Source organism: Silurus meridionalis, chromosome 7 (assembly GCF_014805685.1).
Source record: "Silurus meridionalis isolate SWU-2019-XX chromosome 7, ASM1480568v1, whole genome shotgun sequence".
In the NCBI taxonomy this organism is placed as follows: domain Eukaryota; kingdom Metazoa; phylum Chordata; class Actinopteri; order Siluriformes; family Siluridae; genus Silurus; species Silurus meridionalis.
In genome coordinates this window covers 26,292,000-26,307,900 of record NC_060890.1, presented here as the reverse complement: position 1 = coordinate 26,307,900, position 15,901 = coordinate 26,292,000, and the positions used below count along the sequence as shown (strand labels likewise).

Sequence of the window (15,901 nt, the reverse complement as noted above, 5' to 3'; positions counted from 1 at the left end):
AGACAGAGTACATGTGTGTGAATGAGAGGGAGGGCAGTGGAGGGGTGCGGTTGCAGGGAGAAAAGTGTAGAAGGTGGAGGAGTTCAGGTATCTGGGGTCAACAGTGTAAAGTAATGGAGAGTGTGTTAGAGAAGTGAAGAAAAGAGTGCAGGCAGGGTGGAGTGGGTGAAGAAGAGTGATAGCAGGTGTGATTTGTGATAGAAGAGTATCTGTGAGAGTCAAAGGGAAAGTTTATAGGACTGTGGTGAGACCTGAGATGTTGTATGGATTAGAGACAGTGGCATTGAGTAAAAAACAGGAGGTGGAGCTGGAGGTAGCAGAGCTGAAGATGTTGAGGTTTTCATTGGAAGAGACGACAGTGGACAGGATTAGAAATTAGTTTATTAGAGGGACAGTGCATGTTGGACGTTTTGGAGACAAAGTACGAGGGGCCCGATTGAGATGGGTTGGACATGTTTAGAGTAGGGACATGGGGTATATCAGTAGAAGAATGCTGAGGATGGAACCACCAGGAAGGAGGAAAAGAGGAAGACCAAAGAGGAGGTTTATGGATGTGGTGAGGAAAGACATGAAGGTAGTTGGTGTAAAAGAGGCAGATGTAGAGACAGAGGACAGAGGGGTATGGAGACAGATGATCCGCTGTGGAGACCCCTAATGGGAGCAGCTGGAAGAAGAAGATTGTGATTTAGTTTGGTTAACATGGATATTGACCTACCTGAATCATATGTATTTATCTAATTCTAAACAACTTTAAATAAGTTTTAGGCAGCTGATAAAAACTTAAATAGACCCATATGCAGAAGATACAGATCTCTAGCACAGTTTGAGTAGTTTTTGCTAGACCTCGGTCATTTAAATGTTTGAAAACTAAACCTTTGTTTGAGATATTTATGTTAGGCTATAGCCACTCAACCCAGTATTTAAGGTGTTTTTGCTAGGCTACAGCCATCTAAACCTCAGTTTCAGACCTTTGGGCTAAATGTCTGCTGTGGTGTTATTAAAAAGGATACAGGTGTTGAACAGTGACTCTGTCTCTGTTTTGGGAAACATTAAAGTGCTAAAGCTAAGCAGTAATAGGAAGAAAGGCAAAAAAAGAATAAAGCACAATTACAATCAATCTGGCAACTCTTGAGAACCCTTTGGGGCACTAGTCGAGCAACAGGAGTGACGTCATGGGGCTCCACGCGGCTCGTTGTTTACATGCTGAACAGCGTGTGTTGTGAAATCACCATCAGGGGTTCAGTTTCATCAATCACATGGCACAGGGGTCTTACACACTCCAACCTCCTGAAACTCCTGAAACAGCACAGAGACTTTCACCCACTTTACACTGAACTAATTTCTGGTAAGAAAAACGAGGGGAAGTGTGTGTGTGTGTGTGTGTGTGTGTGTGTGTGTGTGCAAAAGGGGAGAAAGAGAGAGTGATTGTATGTGGGTGTGATATTTCTATCTATCTATCTATCTATCTATCTATCTATCTATCTATCTATCTATCTATCTATCTATCAATGTATCTATCTATCTATCTATCTATCTATCTATCTATCTATCTATCTATCTATCTATAATTAAATCTACATGTGTATGTGTGTGTGTGTGTGTGTGTGTGTGTGATGTGACAGGAGGATTTAATCATTTGAGAATGTTTGGGTTTGGAAATCGACTTGCCCACATGTTCCTCTCCTCGGGCCCTGGAGAACCCAGGAGCTCTGTAAAGACCATCAGCCTTGCATCTTCTCCTGCTGGTCTGGAGAATTTACAAACCAAAGAGAAGATTCCTACCTTAGCAGAATTTCTGCATCATGTGCGGTAAGTGCTTCAGTAAATGTGTTTCTTTCTTAAGTTGTATATAAAAGTGTTATAATCCTGAAGGAGCTTTTTGATTTAGATGTTGAACTTATGAAGTTAATAAAGAACCATCTTCAGGATGGAATCATAAGTGCAGTCACTTCGATTTATTACAACAGCTGCACCAGAGGCACAAAAATAGCATATTGTCACTGACCAAGACTGAAGACACAAAATCCAAGCTTCCTTCATTAAGCCTAAGAAATACAGAGGCCACACCTTTTACATTAGGACTAATAAACACAGAAGCCACACCTCTTCGGTTCTGATAAACACATGAGCCTATTAGGACTGAAACATAGAGGCCACGCCCCTTTAATTTGGACAGAGAGAGACACACTGAAGCCACGCCTTCTTCATTATAAGATATTATGAGTCTAGTTTCTGCTTATGTAAATTCCAGGAGGCTCACTGGGCTGAAGAAAGAAGACGTGTTCTGTAACCTGCGTGTCCCAAACCAGTTTCAGACCTCACGCCAGGAGATCGGCCTCATCATCCTCACAGGTGAGTGTTTGTAAATGTGTTCCTGACTCCTGTTTAATGCACTGTGATCTTAAAAAGCTCACAGGACAAACGCTTGACTGAGCTTTTTAATCAACCTTTGCTGTGTGCAGGTGCTGCTGTGTACTGTATAGATGTAAAGGCATGGGGAGGAATGATTTCTGCTCCTGCTCCCAACACGTGGCACATCAAGGTGAAAGAGGAGGAGCAGAACTTTACTAACACATCCATTCAGCAGATCCGTGATCCCCTGCAGGCCATCACGGTAAGAGTTACGTCTACAACCCTGATTATGATTACAGGTAGTCCCCAACTTACCATGAAGATGCATTCCAATGACCCCATCGTAACTTATTTAAAATATTGTAAGTCGAGACAAGCTTTAAAGATCTCAAGAACTTTAAAGGTATCCTCAAGTGCAATGGCCAAAACCATCAAATGCTATGATGAAACAGGCTCTTATGAGGATTATCCCAAAAAAAAAAGAGGATACCCTGTGCCACCCCTTAAGACACACCCCAGCTTTGGTGGTCACTGTGTGTCTTTACCGGAACAGCATGGGAATGGTTTGCTTCCTGCCTGGAAGGTCGCTCATACCAGGTAACATGGAGGGGATCCACATCTGCCCCGTGCAGACTCATCACTGGTGTCCCACAAGGCTCTGTACTTGGTCCCCTCCTTTTCTCCCTCTATACCCACTCCATTGGTAAAGTCATATCCTCACATGGGTTTTCTTATCACTGCTATGCAGATGACACTCAACTCATCTTTTCTTTCACTCCATCAGATACCACAGCTTCCGCTCGGATCTCAGCATGCTTGTCAGACATATCCTCATGGATGAGTGCTCACCAACTAAAACTCAACCCCAGCAAAACAGAACTGCTGGTCATTCCAGGTGATTCATCTCCAGGTCAAGATCTCCAAATAACACTTCATGACTCTCTGCTCTCCCCTTCAGCCACTGCTCGTAACCTTGGGGTAACTATGGACAATGAACTGTCTTTCTTCCCACATGTCGCTAATGTTGCTCTTTCTTGTCGATCTCTTCTCTATAACATCCGAAGGATTCGACCATTTCTGTCCATACAGGCTGCCCAGGTGCTTGTTCAGTCTCTTGTGATTTCGAGACTTGACTACTGCAACTCTCTGCTGGCAGGTCTTCCCCTGAACGCTATTCATCCACTGCAAATGATCCAAAATGCAGCTGCACGACTTGTGTTCAATCAGCCCAAGTTCTCCCACACCACCCCACTGCTGCGCTCCCTCCACTGGTTTCCAGTAGCTGCACGTATCAGATTCAAAACACTGATGCTTGCCTACAAGGCCAAAAATGGACCAGCACCATCTTACCTCAGTGACCTCATCACATCTCGCACTGCACCACGCTGTCTGAGATCCTCCAGCACTGCTCGACTGGTACCAACTTCTCTCAGAATGAGAGGTAAGTACACTTCTAGGCTCTTCTCTGTTCTGGCACCGAGGTGGTGGAATGAACTTCCCCTAGATGTCCGTACAGCAGAGTCCCTGATTATCTTCAAGCGACGACTGAAGACCTACCTCTTCCTGAAATACCTAAATTAGCACTTTCCAAGTTTGTAGAATTCGAGTTATATTTATACTAAGTTTGTAATCTTGCGTGCCAGTGTAGATTTATTCATTACTAGAGATTTAAAGCACTTTTGTACGTCGCTCTGGATAAGGGCGTCTGATAAATGCCGCAAATGTAAATGTAAGAAGAAACCAATAAACAGATCATCACACTCTTACACTCTCTAGAAGCTTTGTTTTATAAATAAGTAAAAGAGCAGTTTGTGTATGTTCAATTTAGGAGAAAGATCTCTCCCTAACACACCTAGAGAGTTTAAATCCTTTCTAAAGTGGTTATAAAGTGAATTACTGTACACTGAATCTTTAATATCTATAAAGAGCTGTAACCTGCAAACAGTTGCTTCTGTATGTAAAGTAGCAGTTATAGAACAAATGCAACAAACTGGAACAGGGTCAATGACTAGCACTGTACTGAGGCTGAGGAAAGCACAATGATGATGATGATGATGATGATTTTCCATAAGGGCCTCTCACACACACTCCTGTTGAGGTTAGAGGAGGTCATGTGTACAGTTCAACTGCTTCCTGAAAAACTTTTACAGAAAACTGATTGGTTATGTTACACAAATTATTTGTGTAATAATAGTCAATAAAACTACATATTGTATCATGTCTCTATCTCTCTCACACACACACACACACACACACACACACACACACACACACACACATATACACACAATCGCAAAAATTTTAAAATGTTTATGTAAAAACTAATTTATGTAATAACTACATGACTTGTGAAGCCGTTCAGGATCCACACAAACATTTTTATTGTTTGTTTGTTTTTGTTTATTTATTTAATTACTCAAAAAGCAGAAAAAATTATACGATGTGGTTTTCAGGTCACAGGTGTGACTTGTCAAGAGGTAATTTGTGACATTTCTTGCCTTCTTAATCTGGCCATCAGTTATCTTGTGCAGAGAAAAGGGTGAATACAAAGTCAATAGCTTTATCAGTGCGACTACAACAACTATACAAATCCATCATGGCAAGAAACACTGGGTTTAGAAAAGGGAAAGACAATCTATCAATAATGGAGGTTGAAATAAAGGTTAGTCAATCCTAATCCTTAATAAGATCTCAAGAACTTTAAATGTATTTTCAAGTGCAGTCACCAAAACCATCAAATGCCATGATGAGACAGGCTCTTATGAGGGCCATCCTAGGAAAGGAAGACCAAGAGCTACCTCTGCTGCAGAGGATAATTAGAATTACAAGCCTCAGAACACCAGTTCAATTAAATTTAGTTTCAATTGAAGAAACCTATGGGTTTAAGTTAAATTGGCAGACATATTTCACCATTCACTGTTTAGAAGAATTGTGGCAAGGAAACCATTATTTCGGAAGAACAACAAGCAAAAGAGACTTGCTTGGGTGGAGAAACACAATGGAAAACTGTTCTTCTGTCTGATTTTTGGTTCTAAATACCATGTCTTTGTTGTACAGTGGGCGAATGAATGGATTCTGAATGTGTAGTTCTCACTGTTCTCACTGTGATGGTTTGGAGGTGCTTTGCGGGTGACACTGTTGGTGATTTAGTCAGAATTGAGGTTAAACTTTGGGGCCAGCATTTTTGCAGCGACATGCCATCCCACCTTGTTTGCATTTGGAGGGACACTGATTTGCTTTCCAACAGGACAAATACCCCAAATACACCTCTGGGATTCTGTAAGAACTATTTGTCCCAGAATTAGATAACTTAGCTAGCGAGTTATCAAGGCTATGACTTTATCACACTAGCATGTGTTGTCATTGGTTGAGAAAATGTAAAGACACAGTAATAGTACAAAAACAAGACAGAACCCTCCAGAACATCATAATTACCTTCAGGTATCTTAGTACACTTACACAGTGAGTTGCTAGGAGCTAGTAGCTAGTTTTTTAAAGAATATTACGTTAAGATATAGTAAAAACAGAATCATTCAGAATATCAATGGTTACCTAAAAGAAAACAAGAAAAAAACAGGTGGCACATGTAAAATTGTTTGTTTTTTTCTTTGATTTCTGATGAAAGAGTGTGCATTTATACGTATTTCCAGATGAAAGCCCAGGATCTGCGCAGCCACATGCAGCGTTGTGGCGTGAACATCAAGCCCACACTCTTTTTACCCAGAATTCTCTTCCTCTCACCACACTGTCACCTGGATGAAGAGCTAAGCAAAAGGAAGGAGCTGGTATCTCACCGTGACATGGAAACGTTTCTGTGCTCTCTCAGGGAGAGTTACGTCACCTGGATCACAGACACCATCACGCCCTCGTGGCTCTCAGGTCAGAGAGCAACATGCAATGTATAAAAGTATTGCTAAGCAACTGGAAAACATCGTCATTGAGGGGAAAGTAGCTAACAGCTACAGCTAATGATTACAATGAGACAATGTAAAATCAGAGAACCATCAGGACATCAACATTTATGTCAGAAATTTCTATAAAAAAATTATAAATAAAATTGAAATTAATCCTAGCATTAAATGCTAACATGGTGCGTTTGCCTGTAGTAAAAAACGTGACGCTACATCGTTGCTAGGCAACCGAGAACTTATGGATGGTATATAAACAGGATAATTATTGGGATTATGATTATGGTAGCTACTATGTAGCATGTGTAGTCTTTCATAAAGAAGAAGACCGAAGCTTCCAGAACCACAGAAATAGCACTGTGATTGTGCTTAGATTTAACTGCTAGCATGGGGAACACATCAGCGTACTATTGTAGCCGACCACATAACATTTCAAGAATTTGGACACTGTTGCTATTCAACAAAGAAGTATGGTTGTTGAGATAAAGCTCATGAATTGGTAAGGCCTTGATTTTGAATAAAGGTCCCGTGAGGGCACGACGACATCGGGAAACTTGGTAAATTGCTAAGAAAAGATTCTATTATTGGCTAAATTGTCACTGGGGTTGCAATGAGCTGTAGTTGTATTCTTGTTAGAAATGACATGTAAGTTAACTAATTGTGCAAACCAACAGTGTAAAGGCACAGAATCTTTCGAAACATTAACATTTTACTCAGATATTCTGGGAGATTTTTAAGAAAATACATCACATGGCTAAAATGATCCTGGAGCTATATTTAGCATTGACTCCTAACACAGAACGGTGAACATACAAGGACTTTTTGAATACAATGAGTGCTAATTATTTCTAGCTAGCATGTTCAGTTTTCTATACAGATAGTGTACATCATTAACCACTAACACTGTGCTCACACACAACTGTGTGTACTTTAAACATAATAATTTTTGTTAATTTTAGGGTAAATTATTAGTTTTTATAATTAGCATGAAGCATGTGTAGTCATTTATACAGAGAGTGTAAAGACAGAACTATCCAGAACGCTATTTACCTCAGATATTTGTGTACATTTTAAACAAAAGACTCCATTATGACTAAAAAGACTGCAGAGTTACCTGTAGCATTGATCGCTGTTGTATTCTAGTTAGCAATGCAGTGTATGATGGCTAATTGTGGCTAGCTAGCATGTTTAATCATTTATACAGACAGTGTAAATACACAGAACCATCCAGAACATCAACATTTACCTCAGTAGTTTTGTAAATTGTTAAGAAAAGACTCCATATGGCCAAATTGGGTCACCAGGGTTTCACGTAGCATTGTCTGCTTTGTATCCTTGCAAGAAATTAAGCATAAGTTGGTAATTGTGCATAGTTTAGTCTTTAGCTTGCTTAGTCATTTATATGGACAGTGTAAAGACACGTTACCATATGGAACATTTACCTCAGATATTTGGGTAAATTTATATAAAAAAGGACTCTATTATAGTAACATTTACAGCAGGGTTGCAAGTAACATTCTCTGCAATTGTAGTCTTGCTAGGAATTATATAAGTTGTCTAATTGTGCCTAGCTACCTTGTACAGTTTTTCATACAAACAGTGTAAAGACACAGAACCATCCAGAAGCTCAACATTTACCTCAGATAAGTGGGGAAATTGCCAAAATAGACACCATTATGGCTAAAATGACACCGGGATTACACGTAGCATTGAGTGCTATTGTATTCTACTTAGTAATTGAGTGTAAGCTGGCTAATTGTGCGTAGTTATTCAGTCTGTCCCACAGAACCATCTGGAAGATCAACATTTACCTCAGATGTTTTGATAAATTGCTTAAAAAAGGAACTTTATAAATAAAACAGCTGTCATTAGCACTGACTGCTAGCACAGCAAACACCCATGTGGAGTTTAACATAGCAGAACACACAGCTATTGTTTTTGCCTGTGTCATAATTAGATTTTGGAATAGACTTTTGTTTAAATGCTTACTAAACTTTCATGAAGCGAGGTACATCCATTAGCTAGAAACCCGTAAGATAGCTATTAAATAGACTAAACTAGTGCAGAATGTTTGTGTTTTTCTGTGAAAAACAGGGTAAAGAAGAGCGTTGTAGAAGCGTTTCCCCTCCGATCACTGCTATGATTCATTAGCATTTGGGACACGCCCCCTGCTCCGAAACATTTTCTGATGGTACTCTGATTTCTGATTCGTCAGGACACCTGTCCTTCAGACAGTTGGGGACGGTGCGAGAGCTGCTGGGACAGATGGGGACGTGGGACATGGTGCAGCTAAGTGACGGTACCGAGCTGAAGGGAGACTTTCAGGGTTGCCAGAACCTCGCTCTTGACAGACAGGAAACAGATGTGCTGGAGTTCAGCAGAGGGCGGAGCCTAAGTACTGATACACTATGGGCTCTGCTGGGACACACACCACAGGTTAGAGTACACACACACACACACACATTTATAGAAAAATCATTTTGTTTACATTACTATTTTATTATTTATTTATTTATTTATTTATTTATTTATTTATTTATTTTTTACAAATAATTGATTATATAGATTTTACTTTTTTTGGCAGATTAATGTATGTATTTATCAATTAATTTGCTTTTTGTTTATTCATGTTTGTACAGTTAATTTTTCAAAACACACACACACACACACACACACACACACACACACTTGAGGTGCATGCAAAAATATTATATGCATAAAGTGAAATAACGTTTTTACTTTATTTAGTATTTTTGTTACATTTCTGTCCATTTATTTATTTACCTTAGAGGCGAGAGAGTGAGTAAATAACCGAGAGGAGCAGAAACACACACACCATTCATTATAGTCCTGTTTACAGAAATCAATAACAACAGCACGAGCCTGCAGCATCAACTACACACTACACACTGAACACCTGAGAGAGAGAGAGAGAGAGAGAGAGAGAGAGAGAGAGATGAACTAAGACAGCTAAAAAGATATAGAGACAGCAAGATAGAGAGCAAAAGAAAGGGAGATAAAGGCAGAAAGAAAGAACGAAAGAAAGAACGAACGAACGAACGAAAGAAAGAACGAAAGAAAGAAAGCGGCAGACAGAGAGAAAGAGAAATGATATGGTGAGTGAATCAGATACAGAGACAGAGAGAGAGAATTAAGATAGATGGAAAAAAGAGAGCAAAAGACAGATGAGGTGAAGAAGGGACATGAAATGAGAGACCTGGAGATAAAGAAATATGGAGAGAGACAGAGAAAAAAAAGTGAGAGATGGAATAAGAGAGTGAGCAGAGAGAGAGAGAGAGATGAGTTGAAGGAAGGACAAATGAAATGAGAGAGACAGACAAAGAGACAGAATTAAGAAAATAGTGGGACGACTGAACTTCAGTCACAGAAAATAGAATATATTTGGGTTTACAGGTTACAATGTGATTTTTTCTTTGTAAATGTAAAAAAAAAGAAAGAAAAAGATCAATCAATCAACCAATCAATCTCTTGGCCTTTCTCACGCTTTTTACTCTTTCTAAAAAGAAAGGAAGAAAAAAGAAAATAAGTAGGATTTATATCCTCCTCAGTGGTCGTTTTTTTATGTTACATCTCACCAACAGATGGCACTGCAGTCAAGTTTTAGTTCCACGTATACTCTGCTATGCTCTGCGTGTGTGTGTGTGTGTGTGTGTGTGTGTGTGTGTGTGTGTGTGTGTGTGTGTGTGTGTGTGTGTGTGCGGTTATGTGTTTTATATTTTTTTAATCTCTGTTCAACATTTTAGCGTAAATTAAAACGACCTTTTTTTGTGAAACGTATCAAGAGGAATGTGTGAAACACACACACACACACACACACACACACACAGATATTATATTATAACCTCTTTTGTAATCAGTGTCAGTAAATGACACCAGTCAACTTTCACGCTGAGGTACAGGAGTGTTTATGAGGCCGTGAGCGGCGAGCGCAGGACAAAAGCTCGCGGCTTGGTTTACAGAATGCCATATTTGTATCGCAATTTCAGTGTGAAGAGCGAAGCAGGTGATGAAAGGAGGGACTGTTAAAAGCCCTGCATTGTGTTCACACCTGCACCGCCCCGGAACACAGCACTCAGGACCAGGCGGCGTGTCGCGTAACTTCATCTCCGCGAAGATCGCCCTCTGAAGTCCTCATAAAAACACGCTCATTATCAGCTACAGCACAAAGTGGGGACCCGGTGTTCCGAACGAATCTAATCAGTATTAATCACTGCATTCATTCCAAATGAGGATAGAGGAAGGAGTCAGTGCTCAGAAACGAGTCAGTGCAAAGGAAAACGCTGAAATATCCATACGCTGAATTTACATAAAAATTGTTATCAAAGCGAATTCACTCAGATATTTAGTCAAGGTGGTGAATCAAAATGAATTATCTGAAAATATACAAAATAAATCAGATCATTAAGTCAAAGTGAGTCAGTGCATAAAGGAACAGAACCAATAAGAATGAGTCAAAATATAATCAATTCCAGTCAGTGCAGCAAATAAATAAAGAGTGTGGGAAGGATGTGCTACAAGTTAGAGCAATAAAGGATGGAGATGGAAATGTGTTGACTAGTGAGGAGAGTGTGTTGAGAAGGTGGAGGGAGTATTTTAAGAAGCTGATAGACGAGGAAAATGAGAGAGAGAGAAGGTTGGATGATGTGGAGATGTGAAGCAGGAAGTGGATAGGATTAGTAAGGAGGAAGTGAGAGCAGCGATTAAGAGGATGAAGAGTGGAAAGTCGGTTGCATTGCAACAGATGCAAAATTTGCTTTGAGAATGTTAATGGAGAAGTATAGAGAAGGTCAGAAGGAGTTGCATTGTGTGTTTGCATGTTGTGTGTATGAGGAAGTCAGGTGTGTCAGAGAAGTATGTGAGGGTGGTGCAGGACATGTATGAGGACAGTGTGATGGCAGTGAAGTGTGCAGTAGGTACGACAGACTGGTTTAAGGTGAAGGTTGGACTGCATCAAGGATCGGCTCTGAGCCCTTTCTTGTTTGCAGTGGTGATGGACAGGTTGAAGGAAGAGGTCAGACAGGAGTCGCCGTGGACTATGATGTTTGCGGATGATATTGTAACTTGAGGTGAGAGTAGGGAGCAGGTGGAGAAGAGCCTGGAGAGGTGGAGGTACACGCTGGAGAGAAGAGGAATGAAAGTCAGTCGGAGTAAGACAGAGTACATGTGTGTGAATGAGAGGGAGAGCAGTGGAGGGGTGCGGTTCAGATGGTTTGGACATGTGCGGAGGAGGGACATGGGGTACATCAGTAGGAGAATGCTGAGGATGTAGCCACCAGGAAGGAGGAAAAGAGGAAGACCAAGGAGGAGGTTTATGGATGTGGTGAGGGAAGACATGCAGGTAGTTGGTGTAAAAGAGGCAGATGTAGAGGACAGGGGGGTGTGGAGACGGATGATCCGCTGTAAAGACTCATGGGAGAAGCTGAAAGAAGAAGAAAAGGAAGAAGACTGTTATTTAAGCTTGTGTAATTGTGTCAAGTACACAATTAGTTTTAATATGAAATCAAACCTTTAAATGTAGACAACTTTAATATACAGTCGATTATGTGTGGCTGTGCAACGTTTTTTCGCATATTCGCTAAGGATAATTCTAGCAAAGTAAAATCATACACACACACTTTGCTTGAATATGATGCACATGGTCGATCGTATATGTTACAAAGATTCAAGATACAAATATTTGTAGCAGATTTTATTTTATAGAGAATCCTTAGTTATAATATTAGCAAAGCAAAATGTACATCAAGACGACAAAGCTGTTGTAACACGTAATCTGTTAAACACAATGCATGTAGTGAGTGGACTACATCTTTATCATGACATGTTATTATAAAAGTTACTGAAAGTTACTCTAAATATTAGAGGCGGGAAAAATAGTTCATTTACTCATAACTGCAGTCATGGCAAAAGTACTTTACTATTTATTAGTCAAGACCAATTAAATCATAGAAATCATTGATGTTTAAGTGCAAATCATTTATAAACATAAAAAATATCGTACCTTGTAAAATTTCCACATCTTTTCATCCAAATCTTCCTTGTCGCTGAGTCAGCAATGCATTCCACAGACTTGCCTCCACATTTCTTTTTGTGACTCTAATCTAGTATAATGTATGTAATTTGATCATGTAATGGATTTCAGATCCATTACATTTATGCTAGAAAGAGTCATTTGGAACAATAAGAGTTATTTTTATAGCATTTTAAATATCGTATTTGAATTGTTTGCTTTATTTCAATTTGCCAAGAATGTTATTATTTTTAAGTGCAGTAAATCAGAATAAATCAATGCACTAAAGTGAATAAATATTACATCAAAAGCAACTGTTGCCCTCAGTTGAACTGAGAGTCAAAACAATACATTTCATTTCAGTATAAAGAATAAATCAATACAATAACGAATAAATTCCTGCAGTATTTAAATAAGTTCAATTCAAATAGTAAATATAATGAATTAAAACGAATCAGAACACATTGACCCTGACTTGACTCCACCCCTTCACCACACCCTGCTTTGCCCCGCCCACTCACAGTGTGAGTCTCTGTGTAGTCTTTAATGATGCATTGTTAAGGTGTTTGTTTATCGGTTTGGTGCTGTAGAGGATCTAGAAATAATCTAGAGCCTCTGAGTTTAATCAGAGTATTTTTCAAATTATACAAAAATTGTTAGTGCTTCTCGATTTTATTCATTAATTAATACAATTTTATCCTAATTTAAACAATTTAGTTAATAGTTTTTTTTGGGCAATTTAGTGTTTTTTATTGTAATTAATAAATCATTTTTTTTGTTATAATTTATTTATAAAAATATATTTTTTTAATTATTCCAATTAATTATTTCAATTATTTATTTGAAATCAAATTTATATTTAGGAAGGATTTTGCTATTTTTAAAAGGTAAAAAAAGATATTTTATTCCCCCTTTATTCCATGTCTTTATTTCTGTTTTTATTTTGCACCACTCCACAACATGGCCGCCGTTCCCCTTCCCTAAACGATTTGTATGTTGTTGACTGTTGAATATTTGTTTCTCCCGCTCGGCTAAGTGCCTCTCTTCTACGATGCAGACTTTCTCTTTTTTTTTCCTCCTTTCAGATCGCTCCCATTAACATCGCCATGCCGAACCGGCAATTACTCACTCAGCTCTGCCATTCAGGGACTCAATCCGCTCTCTGCCTGCAAGATGCTCATTAGCCCAATCCAGTTAATTGTATAAGAAGATAATTGCATGTAAATGCCGGGGCCTAAAAGCAGCCTTTCGAGCCTTCTGGCTGCCTCAATAGGCGGCTGCTCCGGGGCTTTCTGGGTAGTTTGCTTAACGGGAAGGCAATTAATTGATTTGGCTAATGAAGTAAAATACTCCAGACGCACACGCCGCATGCAAAGCGGTGAGGATCAGCAACCGATTGCAGCAAACGAGTGGAAAAAAAGAGCAAATAAATAAATAAATGTGTGGTGAAGGGAAAATATCGAGATGATATTAGGGGGAATGGGTTTATTTTGAAGTTAAAGATATCCAGTGTACGAGTAAATAAAAACAAACCGCTCAAATAATTAATTAGGAGACAGAGAGAGATAGAGAGATAGAGAGAGAGAGAGAGAGACAGACAAGGGCTCAGGGTGGTGTTTAATTTGCTTTCTGTCAAACAGAACAATACTTACTGCCATGTTGACAGAGTGAAGTCAAGGCTAAAGACTGCAAGAGGTTAAAGGTCACAGAGTCCTGGGAGATTCTCGCCTTACAGGCCAATCTGGAGCTAGACCGAGATTGACTGAAGCTTTGAGAATGAGAGAGAGAGAGAGAGAGAGAGAGAGAGAGAGAGAGAGAGAGAGAGAGAGAGAGAGAGAGAGATAGATAGATAGATAGATAGATAGATAGATAATTTGTCATGCCAATAAAGCATTTGAAATCTGACAGAAATAAAGTGAGACGAACAGAAAGAGACACAGAGAGAATGACAGACAGATTCATAGACAGACAGAATAACAGGCAGACAGGAAACACAGACATAAAAATGGCCATATAGACAGATTATAGCAGATAGACAGACAGAATAAGGAGCCGACAGGCATACAGAAATACAGACAGACAGAATAACAGACAGACCTGCGGACAGAATAACAGACAGACAGAATAACAAACATACAGACTAGCAGAATGGGGAGAGTGGTAGCTCAGTGGTTAAGGCGCTGGATTACTGATCGGAAGGTCAGGGGTTCAAGCCCCGGTATCGCCAAGCTGCCACTCTTGGGCCCTTGAGCAAGGCCCTTAACCCTCTGTGCTCCAGGGGCGCCGTATCATGGCTGATCCTGCACTCTGACCACAGCTTCCGAGCAAGCTGGGATATGCGAAAAATGAATTTCACTATGCTGTAATGTGTATGTGACAAATAAAGGCTATCCTATCCTAGCAGACAGACAAAGTGACAAGACAGATTATAACAGACAGAAAAATGAGCAGACAGGCATACAGAAATACAGACAGACAGAATAACAGACAAAAAGACAGACAGATGTCAATAGACAGACATTGCTCTTTATGTCCACTTATAACCTCTATATGAGCTATATATAAGACACAAACTGTTTATGTGGCATTTTTTGATGATGATGTCATCACACGGCGCCTCTTCACAGCAGTTTACATAAACTCACGTTAGATCAGACTTGATAACATGACACAGAACAGATTTAACTCCACTGAGACCATCATCCTGTCCATCAGCTCAGAATCCTCCATCTGTATGACATCTGCTCATAACACCCTCTCCACCCCCCCACTGCCCTATATCTACCCACCCAACACCACCCCAGGGTCTCCCCAGGGGCCTCTCTGCTCTCCGGGGGGAGATGCTGTGTTAAAATATCATCTGCTATTTTAGAGAAATATTTGTAAATGAATGCTTCAGTGCAGATCAGCGTTACACAGCAACATCACTCACAACACTAAGATCCTCGCAAAACATCTGTACATCTGTCGCTAACCTGGTTACATACTGTATGTATGTACACACTTTTAGAATGGGTCATGTGACATCTTTTCATAATTAGCACAGAGAGGAAGTATTTTCAAGACATTAGCGGTACCACAAAACACCATGAAGTCCATCAGCATGTAAAGGAAATGAAGTGGGACATCACCAAAACCAGGACACACATCTTTTTTTTCACATCTGTGAGATGGGGTAGGTCAGCTAGACATCTGAATCACCTAAATCAACTTAAACCATGTGGCAAAAGGGGTTCGGGCCTAATCAGACAAGTGTGTTTATCACCATGCTGAAGCATGGGGTGGAAGCATTACACTATGGATCTGTTTCACATCACATGGCTCTGCTTAATCTAATCATCATCATCATCATCAAATCCGACTGAAAATGAAAAAAAAAAAAATTCACCTTCCAGCATGATAATGACACAAATGACCAATAATAGAAGCTCAGTGTTTTGGAGCGGTCCAGTCCCAGTCCAAAAGCAAATCGTATCTAAAACTAGTGAAATGATCTGACAGTGACTGGAGTGTTTCTTTCAGGAATTGATGGAAATGTTCTCCTAAACACTAAGAGCTGGATAACAAGAAAAAGAGAATGTTAGTACAGGAGTGTGAATACTTCTGCAACCAG

General features: G+C 39.8%; 1 protein-coding gene across 1 annotated transcript in view; it reads left to right on the top strand.

Annotated features, from left to right (window-relative positions):
• The first annotated feature begins 1,672 nt into the window (after positions 1-1,672).
• Positions 1,673-15,901, top strand: part of si:zfos-911d5.4 — a 35,958-nt gene continuing 21,729 nt past the window's right edge. Inside the window, exons 1-5 of the mRNA XM_046854754.1 lie at positions 1,673-1,809; positions 2,252-2,352; positions 2,463-2,614; positions 6,003-6,231; positions 8,476-8,696. Coding sequence (XP_046710710.1) covers positions 1,673-1,809; positions 2,252-2,352; positions 2,463-2,614; positions 6,003-6,231; positions 8,476-8,696 — 840 coding nt within the window. The remainder of the gene's footprint in view (positions 1,810-2,251; positions 2,353-2,462; positions 2,615-6,002; positions 6,232-8,475; positions 8,697-15,901) is intronic.